At 41.7% G+C, this 19701-nt stretch overlaps 1 protein-coding gene across 2 annotated transcripts in view; it reads left to right on the forward strand.

Annotated features, from left to right (window-relative positions):
* Positions 1-5048, forward strand: part of Lsamp (limbic system associated membrane protein) — a 2106845-nt gene extending 2101797 nt beyond the window's left edge. For both annotated transcript variants that reach the window (XM_021184809.2, XM_021184808.2), the window contains one exon: positions 4811-5048. In XM_021184809.2, coding sequence (XP_021040468.2) covers positions 4811-4908 — 98 coding nt within the window. In that variant the 3' untranslated portion in view covers positions 4909-5048. The remainder of the gene's footprint in view (positions 1-4810) is intronic.
* Positions 5049-19701: the final 14653 nt, after the last annotated feature.

Here is a 19701-nt window from a genome sequence, read left to right on the forward strand (position 1 = left end):
ATAAGAGGTAACCAGGAACATATCTTCTTTGAAGCAAGAAGACATAAAATATTAATACGCTCTTTAGCGCTTTTCTCCCCAATAGTATGATTAAAAACTTATCCATTAATTTGTCTGGTGACACAGGTGAAACCTCAGGACTTTGATGTGGGTGATGACATCAGGTATTATTCAAATATCATATTAAGGTATTAGGTGTGTGATATCTTAAGTTTTCCATAAATGATGTGGGAAACTATTTGATATTTTTTGTGTTTTTGTTTTGTTGTTTTACTTTGTTTTGTTTTGTTTTGCTGAGTCAGGGTTTCGTGTAGTCCAGGCTAGCCTTAAACTCGTATGTACAAAGTTGATCTTAATCTCTTTACCCTCCTGCCTCCACTTTTCAAGCACTGGGACTATGATCATGACTGCTTTGAGGAGAAAGATGTACTGCTCTTAACGTTATCACAAGAGAGTTTCAGCTGTCCAAAATACCACTTTGCAGAGGATAAAGATAGTTAATGGGAGAGGGAGCAGGCATTTAAGGTCTAGTCTCAGCTTCCATAGGCTTCAAGCCCCAATTCACACGGAGGAAACTGTACTAACAGGACATAGACAGCAGGTGGCGCCAGAGACAGCATGATTGCACTTGCCTTCAACATGGCTTCCGAGGTCACCAACACAGGCAGAGCATACAGATCAGAAATATTTTGGAGATTCTGTAGATTGTCAAACCGCCATTATTCGACAGATTTTTTTCCTAAATTGTTTAGATTTTTGTTTTATTTTTTTAGTCAATTCCATCAGTCTTTAAGAATTCCAAAAATATTTTTCTTTTGTATAATTGAAACACAAACATTAATACTGATCCCGATCTCTCATTGGCTGCAATGGACACCAAGGGATCATTGCGGACATGGTTAAAGACGATTTTAAATAAATCCAGTCACAATGGGGGGGGGGGGAAGGAAACCATCACTGATCTGTGCATTAAAAAGTGTCGCCAAAATAGATGGCTGAAGAAAAACACTTTGTGAAATCTTTGAGTCTTTATGAAAAAGCAAAACGATGATCTCAGAATCCTCCATTGGATCAGCAGGAGAGAAACTTGCCCCCCCCCCAAAAAAAATCCCTTTCATTAATTTCAGGATATTTAATAAACTTTGCCATAAATCCAGGTTTTGCCCTTTTACAAGCATGGTCATGAAAAGATACAATTTAGTACTCATCTTGGCAGGGTCCTTTAGCTGATTCGGAGAACCTTGGAAATGTTAATTTCCGATTTATTATTTTGCTGCAGGTAAATTTTGCCTTTACTCTAATAAGCCTTAAAAGCCTCCAGCCAGTACAGGCTCAGTGGCTCAGTGGGCAAAGTCACCTGCTGCCAAGCCAAAGGACCCGAGTTTGGTCCCCAGGACCACATGGGCAAAGAGGAGAATTAGTTCCCCTCTGGCCACACACATTCGATGACTTGCACACATATACAAACATAATACACACATAATAAGTAAGATCGTTTGCTTGTTTTTGACTTAAGCCTGATCCAAATTACAAATATCTTTGATTTGAGTTGGTATTTCATTCATTTCTGATACCAAAATTTCTGTGTTGTGAATAATATAAGGAATGGTTACCAAGTACCACACATGCCAAAATGTGTGTGTGTTTATAATGCCCACATAGCTATGGTAAAATATCCTGGTGTGATTGTTCTTTGTGATATGAAAACCATGTAAGAAGCTTTTGAACTGTGTACCTATTTGCCTGCACCTAAGGCTAAATTGTGTTTGCAGACTTGTGCTTTCGTGATAGCTCTCAGTATATGCAAGCACTTGCTGAGCGTGGCCATCTGGCACAGGAACTAAGATTTATCATTTGCATTTCAGCAAATAAGCAGAATTTCATAACTAGGAACTAAAACATAATTAATGATTCGGTGGATTATGCTTCCCTGAACTAGCCATTCACTGGAGTAGTCTCCTACACAGTCGTATGTATCTATAATTGCATACCTAACTTGTGATAATTCCCCAACTGTTACCCATTTACAGGATTCCTCGATTCTGTTTATTTACTCTCAAAATCAATTATGGCAAGAGCAAACCACATAGGCTCATTAAATAACTATATGAGAGAACTTAATAAATAATAACCGATAGAGGCAAAGGTATCTTTACCAGATGTATACAATGAACTTCAGATGTATAACAAGACTATCGGGAATAAAATTAAAAGCTATTGACACATGCATAGTAGGAATTCCTGTTACAACATAGAGTAACATGTGAAAGTAGGAGTTAGCTTGTATTGTGTATTGCCAATAATACATGCATGTGTCATATATGTATAGATTTATAGGGGATGTAAACTTCCCTATGTGTGAGAATGGGTGGATAGGTGGTAGAGGACACATAACTAGGCATGCATACACATTAACAAAAATGTTGATTTTAACGTATTTATCTAGCTTCCTAGGAATATACAATATGCTTTTCAATAACAGAACTCTTGCTTCCTACCATTTGAATAAGATGTTAAGGCCAGTTCAGTTCTCTTAGCTGTCTGTAGATACCATTCAATCCTATGATGTCAGGGAAACAATATAGCTTGTCCTAGTACTAACAATGAGACTACAGAAAGAAGCAAATCAGGCTTTTTTAGAGCATCCATTTCATACTAGAGCAAAACACAAATCATTTTTGGCATATGAGACCTTCATTTTTGTACAGTTTTTCTTCATTCTGAAAGCCTTGCTGGTACACTTACACTAATACAGACAGCCACTAAAAAGATACAAGAGAAAAGCTTTGCCACCAGGAGAGGAGCCTAGGGAGGCTGAGAGTCCGGGCATCCAGAAAGTTTGGCGGAGGAGAGGAGAAGCCCAGAGAAGACTTTGCATGAAGTATCAGGACACCTAGGCGTCAGAGAATGGTGAACAACCACTGCAGATGCTTTGAACCTCAACCCTCCTGAGACTGGACCTGAAGGTGGCTGGGGTGTCCCTTCTTACTATGACACCATAGACATTCAGGAGATCACAGAGTGAGCCGACTAGAATTACTAGATATTTAACTTGTTTATTCTGGTTCCATGGCTTTTTACCAGACAAAGCTCATTTTGCATACGCGAAAGGCTCAAAGTTTGCATATGTTCATATTTTCATATTAAGCAATAGTCTGTGGTACTCCAGCCAAAATATCAGACTTTTTAAAAAATACACTGTCTCCATCTTCCAGTAGTTTTTTTTTTTTTTTTGTCTAGAATTAGCATTGCTTTAACCAGAATTTCACCCACCAAATGTATAACGGAGACACTGCCGAGGTTCACTACCACAGCTCGCCACGTGGTGGCGACAATGACTCTGGAGTCAGACACTAAGGTTAAATCTGATGAGCTGATAAGCGGTGGAAATGTCACTGTGGATGCAATTCTCAGTTCCTTCTACATTTTTCTGGAAGGCAGTATTTGTTACAGCAAGCACGCAGTTGTGCACTTATATTTATAATGTCATGAACAGAACACGCAACGTGGTTTATTGTGGCGTCTTACAGTTGTTGATCGGTTCTGTTCTACTCTTCCTGTTGCTTTAGCTCTAGACGCCCAGCATCGTTTAGGAAGCCATTCTTGACTTCAGTAGTTTTCCGTGCTACACTCTCTGCAGTCTTACACATTTTAAGCAGTTTGCTGAAACGACATAGACTAGAACATGCTTCCGTTGTAATTGTAGGACATCGGTTTTACACACACAGAGTCTGCATACTTGGCCCCTAAAGTTTCGGTGACCCACAATTACAGCCCTGTCAGCTTCTATTCTGAGTATCATTGTCTAAGGCTAAGTAATCATAGCCTTAAAGTCACTGTCTCTTCGGTGGGGGACAAATGGTTGTTATTGTTGTTGTGTTTTTGTTTTCAATGAAATTTAAATACAGCCACATGAAAAGAGGAAATGGGACCAGAAGTGTGCATGATGAGGTCGTAAGTAAGACCTCCCATTTCTGCTATAGTATTACTAGCTCCAGAAGCACACAAATCTGCATTCCTCTCCTCTCCTCTTCACTCACTATCCCCTCAAACCCAAACCCATCTGCCCCACAATCTGTCCTCATTGACAACCTGAGTGACCCAGAGTGACGTTGCAAGGATCAATTCCTCCAGGTGAGGTCCATTCTCAATTGCCCCAGGTTTTAACCTGCCCCTGATCCTCCACAATTTGGCCAGATTTGTTGCCTTTGGTTTTCTTCTTCGTTCTAAGATGATAACTTTCAGTAGGAGGACCTTTGCTTCTTCGTGAGATTATAGAACTTTAACCGTGCTAAGGGAGCCAGGCATAAATGCTACTTTATAATAGTCCCCGCCCACCCCCGTTAAAGGATAAACTATCCTGCCTCTCACCTATGAAACAAAGAAGTTGGAGAGTGATGACCGAGTCCTTCTGAGATTGATGTAGCTACTGTTATACATTTGCAGGGAGAACTTATGTTGGGCTCCTGAAGGTTCAACATCAGTGCTTGGAGTCTTAATCACAGTGATGGCTTCGCTGCCATCATGTGAAAAGCATGGGAGAGGAGGGTAGCTGAAAACAGTCATGGCAGGCACCCTAAGCAACTTCTCCAGCAGGAGTAGCTTCATGTTTAAAATAACTTAGAGACTCAGAGAGAGCAGAACTTAAAAGATGGGTCCAATCACGAGACATCAGTGCCAGGCCACGCCTTGCCTCTTGGCCATGCCTTGCCTCCTGGCCATGCCTCGCCTCTGATGCCACCTTTATTCAACTGTCAACGGCAGAAAATGCTCACACACATTTTCTCTCTCTCTCTCCTTTGCTCTGCAGGACCCGGGTCGGTGAGAGGAATCAACGGATCCGTCAGTCTGGCCGTACCACTGTGGCTGCTGGCAGCGTCCCTGTTCTGCCTTCTCAGCAAATGTTAATAGAATAAAAATTTAAAAATAATTACAAAAACACACAAAAATGCGTCACACAGATACAGAGAGAGAGAGAGAAAGAGTGCAAGATGGGGGGGAGACTATTGTTTCACAAGATTGTGTGTTTATAAATGAAGGGGGAATATGAAAAATGAAGAAAATACAACACTAAAAACAGTTTTAAGATCCTTCAATAAAAATCTGAGTATAATTTAGGGTGGGAAAGCCTCTCCCCGATATGTGTCTATCTTCTAAGCAAATGACTACTGTGTAAAGATTCCATCATGCTAAGGACATCTGATGTTGTACAAATGAGACTATTCAAGAAGTACCAGATGGCTATTAAGTCCCCCCACACTTTAACCTTCCTTCATTCATTTTCATCTGTGGGGAAAAAGAAGGTCTTGCCTTTGGTGTTTATATTTCCATAATCTTTTTATTCTGTTTTTCATTTGAGCTGATGTGTCGCCATTTTGGACTATCAACGGAAACCTGTGTTGAGCCTTTCTCAGGCTCCCCTGCCTGGATCATCTCTCTTAACTTTTGAGAACATACCTTTTCCCCATCCAGTGTGTTCTATCCCCTCAGCACACCCATTCCAAATATTTCCCTTTTCTCTACCCCCACCTCCCTTTTGCCCCAGCAACCCAGAACACGAGTCACGCCGCAAACTTTAGGAAGTACCATTTTCATCTTCTCCACAGTGCGCGTGCGTGTGCTCAAGTCTCTCGCTCTCACGTAGATGTACATGTGTGCGAGCGTGTATGTGTCTTTCTCTAAAGCATGCCAGGGGAATGGTCCATGTGTACATAGACCCATTGTGCTGTAGATACTGTCCTGCACTGTAGTTGTGAGGTGCGGCTGTCACGAGTTGCTGGGGGAGACAGGCTGGGTGGGAGGCCAGGAGCAGAATTCCTCCCCCTTTCATGGCCGTCACATGATATCCGTGTGCATTCAAAACCAAGCTGTGCTCCTTCTGAGGGCAGGACCCCATACCCCTCCTGGTCTCATTTTCAGAACCCAGCTGGGAGTCACTCAGAATATCACTGTACATGAAAGTGCCTACTATCAATGGGGTGAGCAGACAGGGAACAGACCCCTGACCTGCATAATATCACCTAGGGGAGGAAGATGGTCTCTGATTTCACTCTCAGTGTGTAAGCCTGGAGTATCCATCAGTTTCATAGCTTTCTAAAGGCTGAGCCCCACTGCAGAAAGGAGCCGTGTGTATTGAGCAAATCTCCAGAGACAAGTGGATATCTGAATGGTAGCCCCTCCTCCACCAAGGGAAGAGGAGCCCAAGATGACCCTAAGCAGACCTGCTTTGCCCCTTCACTAATCTTCAAGTAACACTGCATTTGCTCCATAATGCCCTTAATTGGAGATTGTTGGTCCAATAAAATATTGTGAATGAGACATGAAATTGACAGATGCCCGAGTCTTCTGTGGAGGCTGCTAAACCTCTAATGCAAAGTATTGGTCATCACAAAATAGGAAATCCAGGCTTTGTTCTCCTTTACGGATTCTTATCCTTGAGTTCAAGGCTAATGCTTTATGGGCTTCTAGCCCCACTGCTGATGCATGTGGCACCATTGCCCATAGAGGCCAGTCAATCCCCCAAGCCAGGCCACTGGGGCACTGATTGCACTCACCTTCCCTAACTCTGTTTAGACTTACATCTGTGAGCGTCCTCTTCACACTAACACTGAAAGCTGAGCTATTTGCTTAACCATAAGGAAGGTCTGAGCAATGTGGGATGAGTCCAAGCAGCAGTATGAGCATTCCAAAGCCCGACGTCATCACATCGCCAACAGAGTTGGCCTAGGGGACGTGTTACAGGAAGGCTGCCTCTCTGCATGTGGTGGTTTGTCTTTGCTAGGAAACCAGCAGCTACTTCCCCTTGAAACTGTATAGAAGCATCCAAAGTGATTCACCTTGGAAGGTTATTGCTGAGGTCATGACTCGATGTTATCTCACAGAGCCATGGCACATCAAGTTTTCTAACCTTTGAAATGGCTGTCACGTGATACAAAATGAAGGGAAAGAGGGAAGAATAGGAAGAAAAAGAAGAAGGAAGGAAAGAAGAAAAGAAGGAAGGAGGAAAGAAGGGGTAGAGGAAGGGAGGAAGGGGGGTAGGGAGGAAAAAAGGAATTTGAGCAGATTTATATTTCTTCTAGCAAATTACATCAGTTTATAAATCTGTCACATCCTATCTTCATGGTTTGCAGTTTTGACATGATCCAGAGGACAGACAGGGTTCAGGATGCATAAAAGTATTTATGGATGATCAAGAGATAGGATAGGGATTCCTATCCAAGAGGGTAGCTAGTAATACATAGGGGAGGGGTGCCATATTCCAACATGGTATATTGGCAATCATGGATTTCTCTAGAAGTCTAGTCCTCTTGTACTACAACTGAAGGATACGTGTTTGCCATGTTCGGAGCCCTCCACATCCTTAAGGAAAGTCTTAGAAGAGTGCATGCTGGTCTAGATAGAGGGAATAAGGAAGTGGGAGTTAATTCTGCATCATTTAGTATTAGTTTCCGAAAATGGATACCTGTGACATATCATAAGTTTTATAATGCACCTGGCCTTCAGGGTCCCCATCCTACTATAAGGACAAGCTCTGGGGTTTTGTCAGAGGAATATCTCCTTTGGAAAGAATTTCTGGTCATTCCAATACCATATATTCTTTTTGTTTTATTATAATGGCCCATAGAGCAAACAGCTAATGATTCTTTTACAGTGTGATGTTTGCCCATATCTCCAGCAAGATCTGAGGTTTTTTTTTTAAAGAATGTCTCTCCTCTATGGAGAAAACCTAGGTCTCACGGTAGGCCGCATAGGTTTTAGAATGTTGCTATGTCACATGCAGACCTGAGAAACTGTTCTTTGGAGCAAGATTAGAATCACTAGAGGGCCAGATGGCCTACACCAAGATGTCATACAATTGACAGAAAGATCCATCCACTGATCTCACTTGTTGGTAATCAAAGTACTGAATGCAAACAAGTGATTGGAACAAATAGGTAGCATGGAGTGAAGGGGTTGCATCCATAAACCGGGAACACTCACGGATTCCACATCCTTTGCATACAAAGTGAAAGTTATGCCATTCATAAGACAAAAGTTTAGCCTCAGCTTTCAGTTTAAAAAGTAGAAATTACCTTGACCTAGGGCAGGCCCAAAGAAGGATAGCTTTCCTGGATTCTACAACTGCAGAACTGTCTGTTCTCCTTGCAGTTGGTGATCAGAGCAACGCTGCCTCCTGAGAGGCACATTTTTCTTGTGACACTTAAAATCACTTTCTCCCAAAACAATGACAACTTATGGAAAAGTAGATGTGTTTTCTGTCTGGAAGGATTTTCCCCTTAGCTCTTGTGTTCTCTTCCAAGTCAGACAAATATTTTTCCCCTTACCATGAACTTTTTTTTGTTTGTTTGTTAAATTCATTAGACAACTGAGGCTATTCAAAGAGACCTTATAACAATACTCGTGATTTTTACGTTCTTGGAGGACCGAAACAAAAGTGTGTTTCTCCTCCAAAGATGGACTTTACCTCCTCTGCCTACAGAAACTAAACTCCTCAGCATGAAACTGCTTTTTAAGTCCTTTCTTCTCAGCCCACAGTCACAGGGTCCTCTCCGAGATGACTACCATGTGACATCTTTTATTGGCTAGTCTTCCTAAGGTTTTAATTTTGTTCTTTACAGGCTTTGGATTCTTTGTGGAAAAAAAATATATGTGTGTGTATGTATTGTTTTAGATCTTATCGTTACAAATGATATATTTACAACAATGTATGTATTGTAGGAAAACTTTAGAATGATGGTTTAAACTTAAAAGGAAGAGAGATATTGAATTTGGTTTATTTTTTTAAAAAGTGCTAGGCTTCATTTAGAAAAATGTGGATGCCTTTCTGCCCACTTTGTTACTTTTTGTTTAAAGGAAATTTGCTTAAGAGACCACCTGCTATCGGATTAACCATGTCCTCATGTTTTTCTTTATTCTCACAGATTCTCAGCCTAGATTTAGTCTTGGTTCCCCCTGTAAACTGCCAGTTTTTATAACAATGTAAGAGCAGTGTTACATTTGACCTAAAAAGCTATTAACACTCTGAAGACAAATAAACACACCAGAAAATAAAATGTGAGATAGACCCCAAGTTAAGAAACACAAACCTACTTTAGGAAATCTTTCGTGCTTAAGTTATTAAAAATGTTTCTCCTCCAGAGACTTAGTCTGCCCAAGTGATGTAAATTCCCCATTATGGTTGACATCATATCTGTAAACATCTCACTAAGTGCAAAATGAAGTTCGCATATACGTGCATGCCAGTGGGGAGGAAAGTAAGCCACCCTCGTTTGCATTTAGCTATGCTGCTCAAATGTCACCAACTTAACCTCAAGATGGAATTTGGTTTTGCCCACAGTGTATAGCACATTCTTCTTGGCGAGGTGGCTGGCGTTAAGCTTAGGTTTAGGTTTAGCATTCACGCCAGTGAAATGTTTATGGATATTGTAGAAAACTTATTTTAAAATCCTGATTTCTCGTCAGCGCATTTGCATACTGTGCTGATTAATAAATTAGGCACCAATCATGTGTAAATCAATGTAAATCACTAGTTTATGTACATAATATAAACTATGTAAACTTCATTTTTCATGCAGAGCCCAAGTTCAGCTAAACCTATAAATCTTAAAGAAAAAGAAGTCAAAATAAGAAGAACAAAAGCCAAAGCTCTTTGTAGGTCAGTGGTCTTAGAAGCAGGCCTGACATGGTTACAAATGTGGTTGCCTTAGCCAAAGGAAGCAGACACCCAGAACACTTAGAGGCACTTCTAGCCAAGGTCAGCTGGCTTTCTTTGCTCCTTCTGCCTCAGTGGAGATTCTTCAGCCTGACCCAACCAACCCTAGGTAAACGGAAAGAAAGAGGACTAGGACAGGAAGGACTCCTGGGCCCGGGTTACTGGTTTCTTGCCAGCTAATACATATTATATTGTGTCTTTATTTAAATAGCTCCAACAGGTTCACCAGTACTTACATGAACAGATTACTACACACTCCCCATTGTATGGACTGCTTTACACTTAACCAGACTCAGAAAATACCTTTGTCATCCTAATGTGAAATATATTATATCCTTGAGAAATATCTTGCTGAATCTCCCTGCATTGTTATTATCATTATTATTATTATTATCATCATCATTATCCCTGGCAGCCTTGTGGATCTACATGCCAATGGATCAAAAGTAAGGTACAGAGCCATTTGAATGAAAATGTCACTCCCAGGTGTATCTCGTAGCCTTTCTGAAATATCTGCTGATTTAACAGTGTCCCATAGACCTTTACTTTAATCAAAACGACTGACAGACTCATCAAGAGAGATGATATGAATGTCATACCAGACTATTGTAGAAAGAGATTTCACACTGAGGCTTACATTCATCTACCAAGGACAAAAGGCATCTGTAACATGAAAGGTGTGTCAGGATTGGAGTCAAGAAAATGGGGCTGTTGCTTTGGGTCTCGCCACACAAAAAGCTGTGAGATGCTGACGCAGGCAAGTTAATTCCAGTTCCTGAGTTTTTAGTTTTCTCATCTGGAAAGTCAAGAATTCAAATGACACTTCCTGGTCTCTCCCACCTCTAAACCCTCTGATTCTGACTATGAATTAAAATTCATTAAATGCTGCCACCCACGAAGAGCTATTTGCTGGTCTCTGGTTTTCTCTAAACCCACCCACCTCTGTCTCCACAACATAGCACCTTCTAGAACCACAGGGGCTCTGGACCAATTCTGTGTCTCTTTTCTGAGCAAAATTTCTTAGAGATACAGAGGAAAGGCATTTTCATATTAAAGCGAGGGCACCGAAATAGCTGAGGTGGCTTCCTTGTTCGTAATATTGGGAAATGTAACAGTTGAACTGTAGCCCAATAGCCTTTCATGGGTAGGAAAATGGCCAGATTGGGCATTATGTACGTAACAAATGAGGAAGTTGCACATGTGAGAGGAAATATCAGCTTTCTCTTATCCTTGGCCAAGTGCTTCATTATGGTAAACGTGTGTCACTGGGCATTGTTGGCTGGTCCCAAGCAAGTTCAAAAAAGGCTGTTTTGTGAAAAACAGGCAAGAGAAGGGGTTTCTTACAGGCATTTCTTGAAACTTGACTAATAAATAAATAGACTGTGAGATTGACCAAGTGGTTACAGAGAGGCCTCTCTATCTCTCTCTTTTTTTTTTTTAACAGCTTGAATTGGTACAGTTTAAAGCAGCCATGAGTGAAAGAGGAAAAAAAAAAGCCTATCTGGGAGGCAGGGTTAAAAAGAGAGTGAGAGATGTAAAAGCTAAAACCAAATGTGAAAGTTAAGTTTCCGGAAAGGGAGGTCAAACAAGAACAGTTGCTGGAGCAGTAAAGGAGGGACTGTTCTGTTGGGCCACATACTGAGCAGCCTCAGCGCAGGTCCACTTGTGAGTCCCACTCTGTCTTCACCATTCAGCTCAACACCTTGTCCGGTCACCTTTTCATGAATCTTCCCAAAGAGCACAAAGAATAGGGCTCTCCTGGACACCGAAGAGCAGAGTTCACTCATCGTCACCTCCAGCGTTAGGTATCACTGTTTAGATGAGGATGCGCAGTGGGTTTATGGTACTCTGGACACTCTGTAAGGGGGAGAGAGACCCGCCCACCCAACACCTCCCCAATCCCATCGATCTTTCCTAGGCACAGCTTTTTGGATGGTGCTCGTGAGTCCACCGGACAGCTACATTCTTCCCAAAACAACCCCCGCCCACCTGTGTAATATCTAGGCACGGTAAAAATCTGCTTCTTGCAATTGAAGAAAATCCACGGAGCTAGCTTCCTGGCGTACCACAGCAACCCTTGCCATCCGTCAGGATCCTCTTTGAACTCCCTTACCTAAGTCTTTGCTCTTCACCAGAGTATGAACACGGTTCATCCTGGTGAACTTCGGCCACGTTCTGCTCCCTAAGTATTTGCTGGGAGGGGGGAGGCTAAAGGGAGGAAATAAAAAGGGGAGGGAAGGATACCTCCCACTTCTCCCCAGCCCTGCTTCACCCCTCCCTTTCCATTTGCTCTCCTGAAGGTTGTATAAATCCTGTTCTTGGTTAGACGTCTCCTCATTAACAGTGTTATATACATATAAATATATATATAAAATATATTCCTTTTTCCAGCCCTGTAGACATGAACTGATCTTCCCTTGATGATATAAAAACATGGCCATTTTCTGGTTCAGTTGATTTGTCGCTCAAGTTACTTTATTTTTGTTTATTGGGTGGATATTTTTTCCCTGAATACTAGCTCTGTGAAGGAAAGTAAAAAAGCGCAATGTGTGTAAAAAAAAAATTAAAATTAAAGAAAAGCCTTTTTTTTCCTTTTTAAATGTATTTAAATTCTGGTTCTCTCTTCTGTTACTTTACACGTATGAATGCTCTGCTCTTCTGTGATCTTAAAACAAAATGAAATAAACGTGAAAAGGAGATGTGTCTTGGTTGACCTGAATCCACGTGATCTTGCGGTTGGCTGCCCTGTTTCTCGAAGGCTCTGGCGAATGGCTCGGGAACCAGAGCCAATGATAGCAAACACCAAACATGGGAGAGGTAGACAAAATACTGGAAAATCGCTGCAAGCAAGGCTTTCTAACAGTGCTTCCTCTGCAGAAGTGAATGCACTATTTACCATAATTGTCTTCCCTGAAGAGAAGAGAGAGAGAGAGAGAGAGACAGACAGACAGACAGACAGACAGACAGAGACAGAGACAGAGACCCCTGATATTTTGTTTTCCTCTGTCTTCCTTTAGGGATAATGAAAAAAATATGGGCAGATTACCCAGAGGGAAGCAGCAGAGGAGGGAGGGGTCAAACAGCTCCTGAGTAAGAACTGGGGTTGGTCTTTGGGCTGTGACCTCAAGAAGGCATCTTGTCCTTTCATTAAAGTCTCCATGTCTGGAGTTCTCTTTCAGGGTTAGCTTTAAATGAGACCCCCAAGTGACCTTCCAAAGTCATCTATTATTTCTACTTATGAAAATACGGTGTGCTCTCCATCCTCAATTCAAGAGATAGTCACAGCATCTTCCCAGCATCCTTACAGCATTGCCTTGGGTCAAACAGAAGCTAGCAAGAGAAAAAGAAGAACTAGGCAGTTTACAGTTGAATAAAACCTAAGCTGGCTAATTGTTTATTGAAATGACCGAGAGGGTCCGTAGTTTGTTTTTCGGAGTCCAATCAGGTGAGAATGGATCCTAACGTTGCTCCTTCACGGGGCAATGAAGGAGTAAGCTCTTAAATGCTCAGCTCCCACAAAACGAAAAGGATCTCAGGAAAAAACAAAAGCAAAAACAAAAACTTGTCCTTCTGCCTTCTGATTCAAGAAGGCAGCAGAGAGATGCAGTCTCTACATATTTAAATTTCATTTTTAAAAAAAAATGTCATAAAATGCCCTCTATAATGAGTTTATCAAACTCAGGGTTAAAGATTCAGTACTCAAACAAGGATGCCTTGGTTCACACACCAGCTCGAAGTTTGGGGGGAAATGATGAGCTTTAGTTGTGATCAGCTGACTGCACGGCACTGGGGGATGAGTGGTTCTGGCTGAATCTCCAGGCTCCGTAGTATGCAAGCATGATTAGAAGGACTCAGGAAAGCCTTAGCTCAGGATTTTATCATTGCAGAAGAGAACGCACAGAACCAGTCAAAAGGAAGATCTGCACAATCCTGCAGATGAAGGTACGTTGACCCTGCTCACGGTGTGAGGCACCAATACTCTCCTCACACATGGACATATTCTCCACCAGTGAAAGTCAACTGAGTTTGGGTGTCCGAAATGTATTAAGTGTGTTGCTCCTTCTAAGAATCCATTACATAGGTATGGGAGACTGCTCTCTGGACACATGCTGGAATGCAGCCTCCAAGTGTCTATGGTCCAGAGGTCGGGCTGTTACTGTAACCCACAACGATACTGGCCTAATTACCTCAGTTCTAGCATGGCCATCCTCCAGATGCTCATTAAAATAAACCATCAGGTGTGCTCCAAAAGGGTCCAACATCAGTAATGAGGAAAAGAACAACTGTCTGTCACATGAAAGACCCTAAAGACCCCAGGACCTGACAACAGGGTCCAGTCAACCATTATTATTATTATTATTATTATTATTATTATTATTATTGTTGTTGTTGTTATTATTATCATTATTAACTTTGCACTAGCCACTTTTGCAAAAATCATTTGGAGCCTTTAAATTTTCTCAGATGATGTGAGGTTTTATTCCTTTAATCCACAGAATCATCGGGGTTTGAAAGCAAACACCCCCTTGAATATTTGTGATCACTATAGGTTCAAAGGGAATTCTGTGATACCGCTGCCTTTACATGCACCTGTTTAAAAACAAGTTTAACACAGAGTGTGAGAACTGTGGGTTAAGAGAGTCTGTGAACCTCAACTCCTGAGGGAGGGCCTGATCTTCCTCTCTTATGATGCTCTTAGACTGATGCTAAGTCTATAGTTTGAGCTTAACAATTGTCAAAGTACCATCAAATATTGTTCAGTTCCTCCCACAAAGTTGGTACCTGTGAAACTTGTTTTTTATCAGCCAGTCAGGTCATCACTGTAGGAGATTCCTGAAACCACAGCTACGAAACAAAAGATCAATCCTTCCCTGTCCTACAGAACACATGGAGAACACAGGAAGCCGTAATCCATCTATATGAAGAATCCAAAGCCGTCTCTCCACTTTGCCTCTTGAATTATTTTCTTTTTCCCTTAAACTAGTCAAAGCTTTGTTCTGATAAAAGGATACCAAATTGATGAAGGTCTGAGAGCCAGGAATTGTGTCATGGAACATGTACTGGGAGATGTTGCCTCAAGTAAGCAACTCTCTCAGATCCAACATTTCTCCAGAGGGCTGACTAGTTCTTGAGTTTTCAAAATCATGACATTTGTTCATTTATTTTCTCTAAGGCAAAGAAAAACGTTAACTATTCTCTCTTTATTTTGTATTATTCTGGGTTTCCCTCCTTATCTTTGCTTGCTATTCACACCAAAAAGCCTCTGGCTTCTTTCTGGCAATAAAGAATTTTTTGCCTATTTCCCAAAACAAAAACAAAGAAAACCTCTGAGTTTCTGTCTACCCAAAGAAGACAATTCCCCAAGGATGCACAAGTATCAGAAGTAACTCTAACCAGAAATTCAAGAATGGAGAAAATGTTAGATAAAGGGAAACTGAGATTACAGACCTGAGTAGCTCCTGTGTGAGTCACGTGATGCTACCAGGTCAATGCAGGACAGTCTCGGCCACCACAACAAGGATTCTACCCAGAGTCCCTCATGGTAGCAAGTCAGTCTCTAGATCCTTAGACTCCGAGGCCTCCCTTTTCTCATTATCTTTTGGCTTTTAGAAATTAGCACAACCTACACGATGGAAATTTATTTTTAATTATTAACAGGAAACAGGTTAAGGATCAATACTATATCAGGAGACTACAGGGGCTTTGACTAACATTTGAGCAAATCCTTTTGGGTTGTTTTTTTTTTAAGGTTCTAAATTGTATTACTGGACAAACATCCTAATTTAGACATGAGCAAGTCTCCAGGTTAAAAATGTTGAACTCCATTTGGTAAGACTGATTGGTGACCATGGTTCAGTATAAACCCTCAGCTTCGTTCTCCTCGAGTGTCTTCTCTTATAGAGTTGCACCTGATTTTGTTAACAGTTTGCATCTGAATCCACTGAAGAACAGGACGATTTTGCTTTTCTTTCTTGGCCATGAATTGCTTGATTCTGAATGTCTTATGAGAAGACATGGCGAGAAGCCGGATCAGGTGTACCACACATGATGGCAGAGGAAAAGAGAAGAGCTGAGCAAATTCTTAAATGAAAGAAATCAAGCAAAATAAAAATCTCTTAATCAAGAGACTAAGAATTCTTTCTAGGTGGGGGCATTGCCTCGATTCAAAAACACTTGGGTCATGCATTTGACAACTCCCTTGATAAGCAGACTTTGTCAGTATTGACCTTGGGAAGGGGAGGTAAGAGGACCGGGAGTTTGATACACAGTGAGTAAAGGCCAGCCTAGGCTAAATAATATCAAGTCTCAAAAAGAAGATAGAAAAGAAGGAAAGGAGGGGAGAAATGGAAGGGAGAGGAAGAAAGTGCCTTATAATTCTGGATCTTCTAACCAGCCTCCCACCTCTTCACCTTCCCACAGACCCCACCCACTACAGTGGTGCCTGGTGACTCTGGGTCAGGTCAGGTGAGTTAGGGACCCCTTCATCTCTCCTGCTGCGCACCCACAATGCACAGCTTTCAGCATGTGTCTTGAGGGCAATGACTGTTACAACCTAGAAAGACACCGAGGCCTTCATATACATCTTTTTTATTTATTTTATTTTAACAAATTCCATTTTCCAGAGAGAACTCAAGCCCAAGCCAGACTTCTTGTTTTAGCAGATGAAGGTTTCTTATTCCATGTAACAGCACGTTGGTGTTTCCTTCCCTTAATCACAACGCATGAAGGTGTAATGGTACTGTCAAGAAGTTGAACAAACCAAGAATCCCAATGAACCAATGCTGCCTTGCACCTTGAATGCACAGAAGAGAACAAAGGAAACACGTCTCCAAACACAGTTAATGTTGAGAGCGCAAGCCCGTGCCCTCTGAAGACATATCATTTCTCTCACTCGAAGCACTCCACGGAAAACAAGTTCCTCACCTTCTCAAAGATCTTTTGAAAATATGAAATAATGAAGCAAAGGTTAAAATAAAAAAATCCCCGGTGGTTACAGTCACAGTTCCCATTAACATTTTAAATGGTTATTTTTAATGGTACATTTAACTAAAGCTAACTTATCCATGGGAAAAGAATGTGGCCATTAAGACCGGCATCTGTTGAACAAACTGAGGATCCACATGCGGTGGTGCGTGATTTTATAACAGCAAGAATATTACATGCTAACAGCAGACTCATTAGCATTAATTGCTGCATTTAGTCCCACTTAAAACCTCCTGTATCTATAACATTTGCTAAATGCATCATCCATTTTTGGAAAAAGAAATAACCTAAAATGTTATCACATGAGTTACAATGGAACTAAACCCAGGCAAGCGGGTATAGAGATGAGGGTGCTGATAACCCTCCACTTACAATCCGACAATGAAGTAGAAATGCTCGAGCTTGGGGGAAACTCAACTTGACAAGGTGAGGTAGCGAGGCTGTTCTCCAATGGGAGGTGAGGAGAAAGTCTTGAGAGATCTGACTACAGAGATGACAAACACTCTCTTCAACCATTTGCTCCTTCATCTTCCGATCTCTCAGATGACGGATACCTGAGGACCAGGTCACATTCAAACCCAGGAACGTTCTCCAGCAATCTCCTGTCTCATAGAGATTTTATCTCCCAAGAGACAGACTTTTGACATCATGCCAATATTTTCATGACCCTTTCACAGACCTTGCTATGTGGCCAACCAGACTTTGTCAGAAGCTGGATGAAGGAGGGATTGGGGTTACTAAGGTGTGATGCCCTGAACCCCTCTTTGAATACAAAAGGAAGATTTTCCAAATCCCTTGCTACGCGTAGTATCTTACCATGCCCTTTTTCCTTAAAAAAATCATTCTAAGTTCTATTTTATTTTCCTCAGTCTCTTTTAGAATATAACACACACACACACACACACACACAGAGAGAGAGAGAGAGAGAGAGAGAGAGAGAGAGAGAGAGAGAGAGAGAGAGNAGAGAGAGAGAGAGAGAGAGAGAGAGAGAGAGAGAGAGAGAGAGAGAGAGAAGAGACCTCAATATTAGTAGAGTTGTGGGGTTTGGGTTTTTTGTGTTTGTTTTTGATTTGGCTTGGGTTTTGTTTCATTTCGTTTCGTTTTGTTTCATTTGGTTTCGTTTGCCTTTCAGATCCACATTGTCTTCCACCAGAATTTTTCCCATTTGCCTCTTGTAGAGGAAAACGGGTTTAGAGCATTGACTAGCATGCTGTTAAGACACTATCTATTCAGTCACTTCCAACTCCTGTACTTCTCTGGTCCATGTTATTTTCCAAGTGCGATACTGTGGTGAGCGAAGATAAGTACTGATCTCACACTCTTCTTCAGTAGCTGACTCCAACTTCAAGTTGAAGAGGATGCTCAAAAAAATAAGAGTAAGATGGAATTAAGGTAGCCCACCAACACTTTCTATTGAAGACATAGCCATGACTCATGAGTAGGATTAGCATGCAGATGAGATGAGAAATCTGCAAAGCAAAGGAAGTCTAAGCTGTATCACAGAGATGCAGAGCTCTGCAACCATTGAAAGCCGATTTAAATAAACTATTGGGATGCAGTGGAGATGGCTCCATCAGTAAAACCCTTGCCTTGAAAACAGGAGGGATTGAGATTGAACACCCAAACCTACTTGGATGCTCACACTTGGACCAGATGAAGGCTTTGCTATGTTGAGCCACACTTGAGGAAGGCTCTGCCATTTCCATAGGTCTGAGGCATTGGGATCCTTGACATGTGTGTGTCCGTGTCCATAATGCACTCAGGATTTTATCCACTGCCTACAATGATTTCAATGTGTTTCCCTTAAAACATGGTTTGGGTACTTATCCCTCAAACAACAGTTTGTATGCAGGCCCAAAACTGTGGTGATTATATCTTAAGAACATATAGTTAAATGTCAGACATCAACAGGGACTCCATCTTTGACTCTCATCCTAGAAATAGGGGCCAAAGCTTTCTATATATTATACATCAGTCTGTGCTACTCTGCTGTAGTGGCACGAAGTAGATGGAGTGGAATCCAAATGTACATCGATGCCCCTCCACACCTTGCCCACATTTATTACACTGACTCTCAGCACAAGGGAAATTTACCACTTGGAAGATAAGCTGTGGGAAGAACCCTCAGTGAAGCAGAGCTGGTGGTTTCCACAATGACTTCTAACTCACTGCCTTAGGCGTCTGGGCACAATTATATGCACAGACAATCCATGGTGGAGCAGTAGCAGTTAGTCTGTTTCTCAACTGAGGGAACCCAAGTTCAGAAAACTCTTATTTGAGGTGACACAGCCATCTGCACAGGGTAACCACAGACCTACTGGGTCTTTTGTGTCTACCATGAGGTTTTTCTCCACTGCAGACTTCTCTGTCCTTGTGAAATCTGGAAAGCAGATGCTCAATAACCCATCTGAACACGCTTAGAGAGTGATACTAACTAGGCTGCACCCCCTAGGACTTAAATATCATAACCTTAACCTCCAGTGCCTTTGCATGTATGTCAGTGCATTTGGAGGGGGGCGGCAGAAACCCTAAAGAAGGAACTGAGGAGGAAGCTATGAGCAGGGGCTAAGAGGCTAAAGAGATGGCTCAGCACAGGCTGCTCTTCCAGAAGACTAGCAATAGCACCAACATAGCCCCACAGGCAGCTCGCAACCACCTGTAACTCAAGGGGATGAGGTAATAAGCAGAAACAACAACAGAAAACAACTGTTTTCAAGCTGACTGTTGTCCTTAGACAAGAGGAAGAAACAAAGAAACATCAAGAATGAACCAGCACCTTGCTCAACAAAAAGTCCAGGTGCAGACACAGCATAAAAGTGGCCACCAGCCTGCAAAGGACAGAGACCCCAAGAGAAACCGAGACTATAGACACTTTGGTGACTTTCAGCCTTCATTATTTTATTTTATTTTTGACTTTTGGGGTTTTTTTTTGGGGGGGTTGGTTGGTTGGTTTCAGATTCCCAAAGTATTTTTCCCCATTTAAGGTGCTTTTCTGCAACACAATC

Source organism: Mus caroli, chromosome 16, assembly GCF_900094665.2.
Source record: "Mus caroli chromosome 16, CAROLI_EIJ_v1.1, whole genome shotgun sequence".
Classification (NCBI taxonomy): domain Eukaryota; kingdom Metazoa; phylum Chordata; class Mammalia; order Rodentia; family Muridae; genus Mus; species Mus caroli.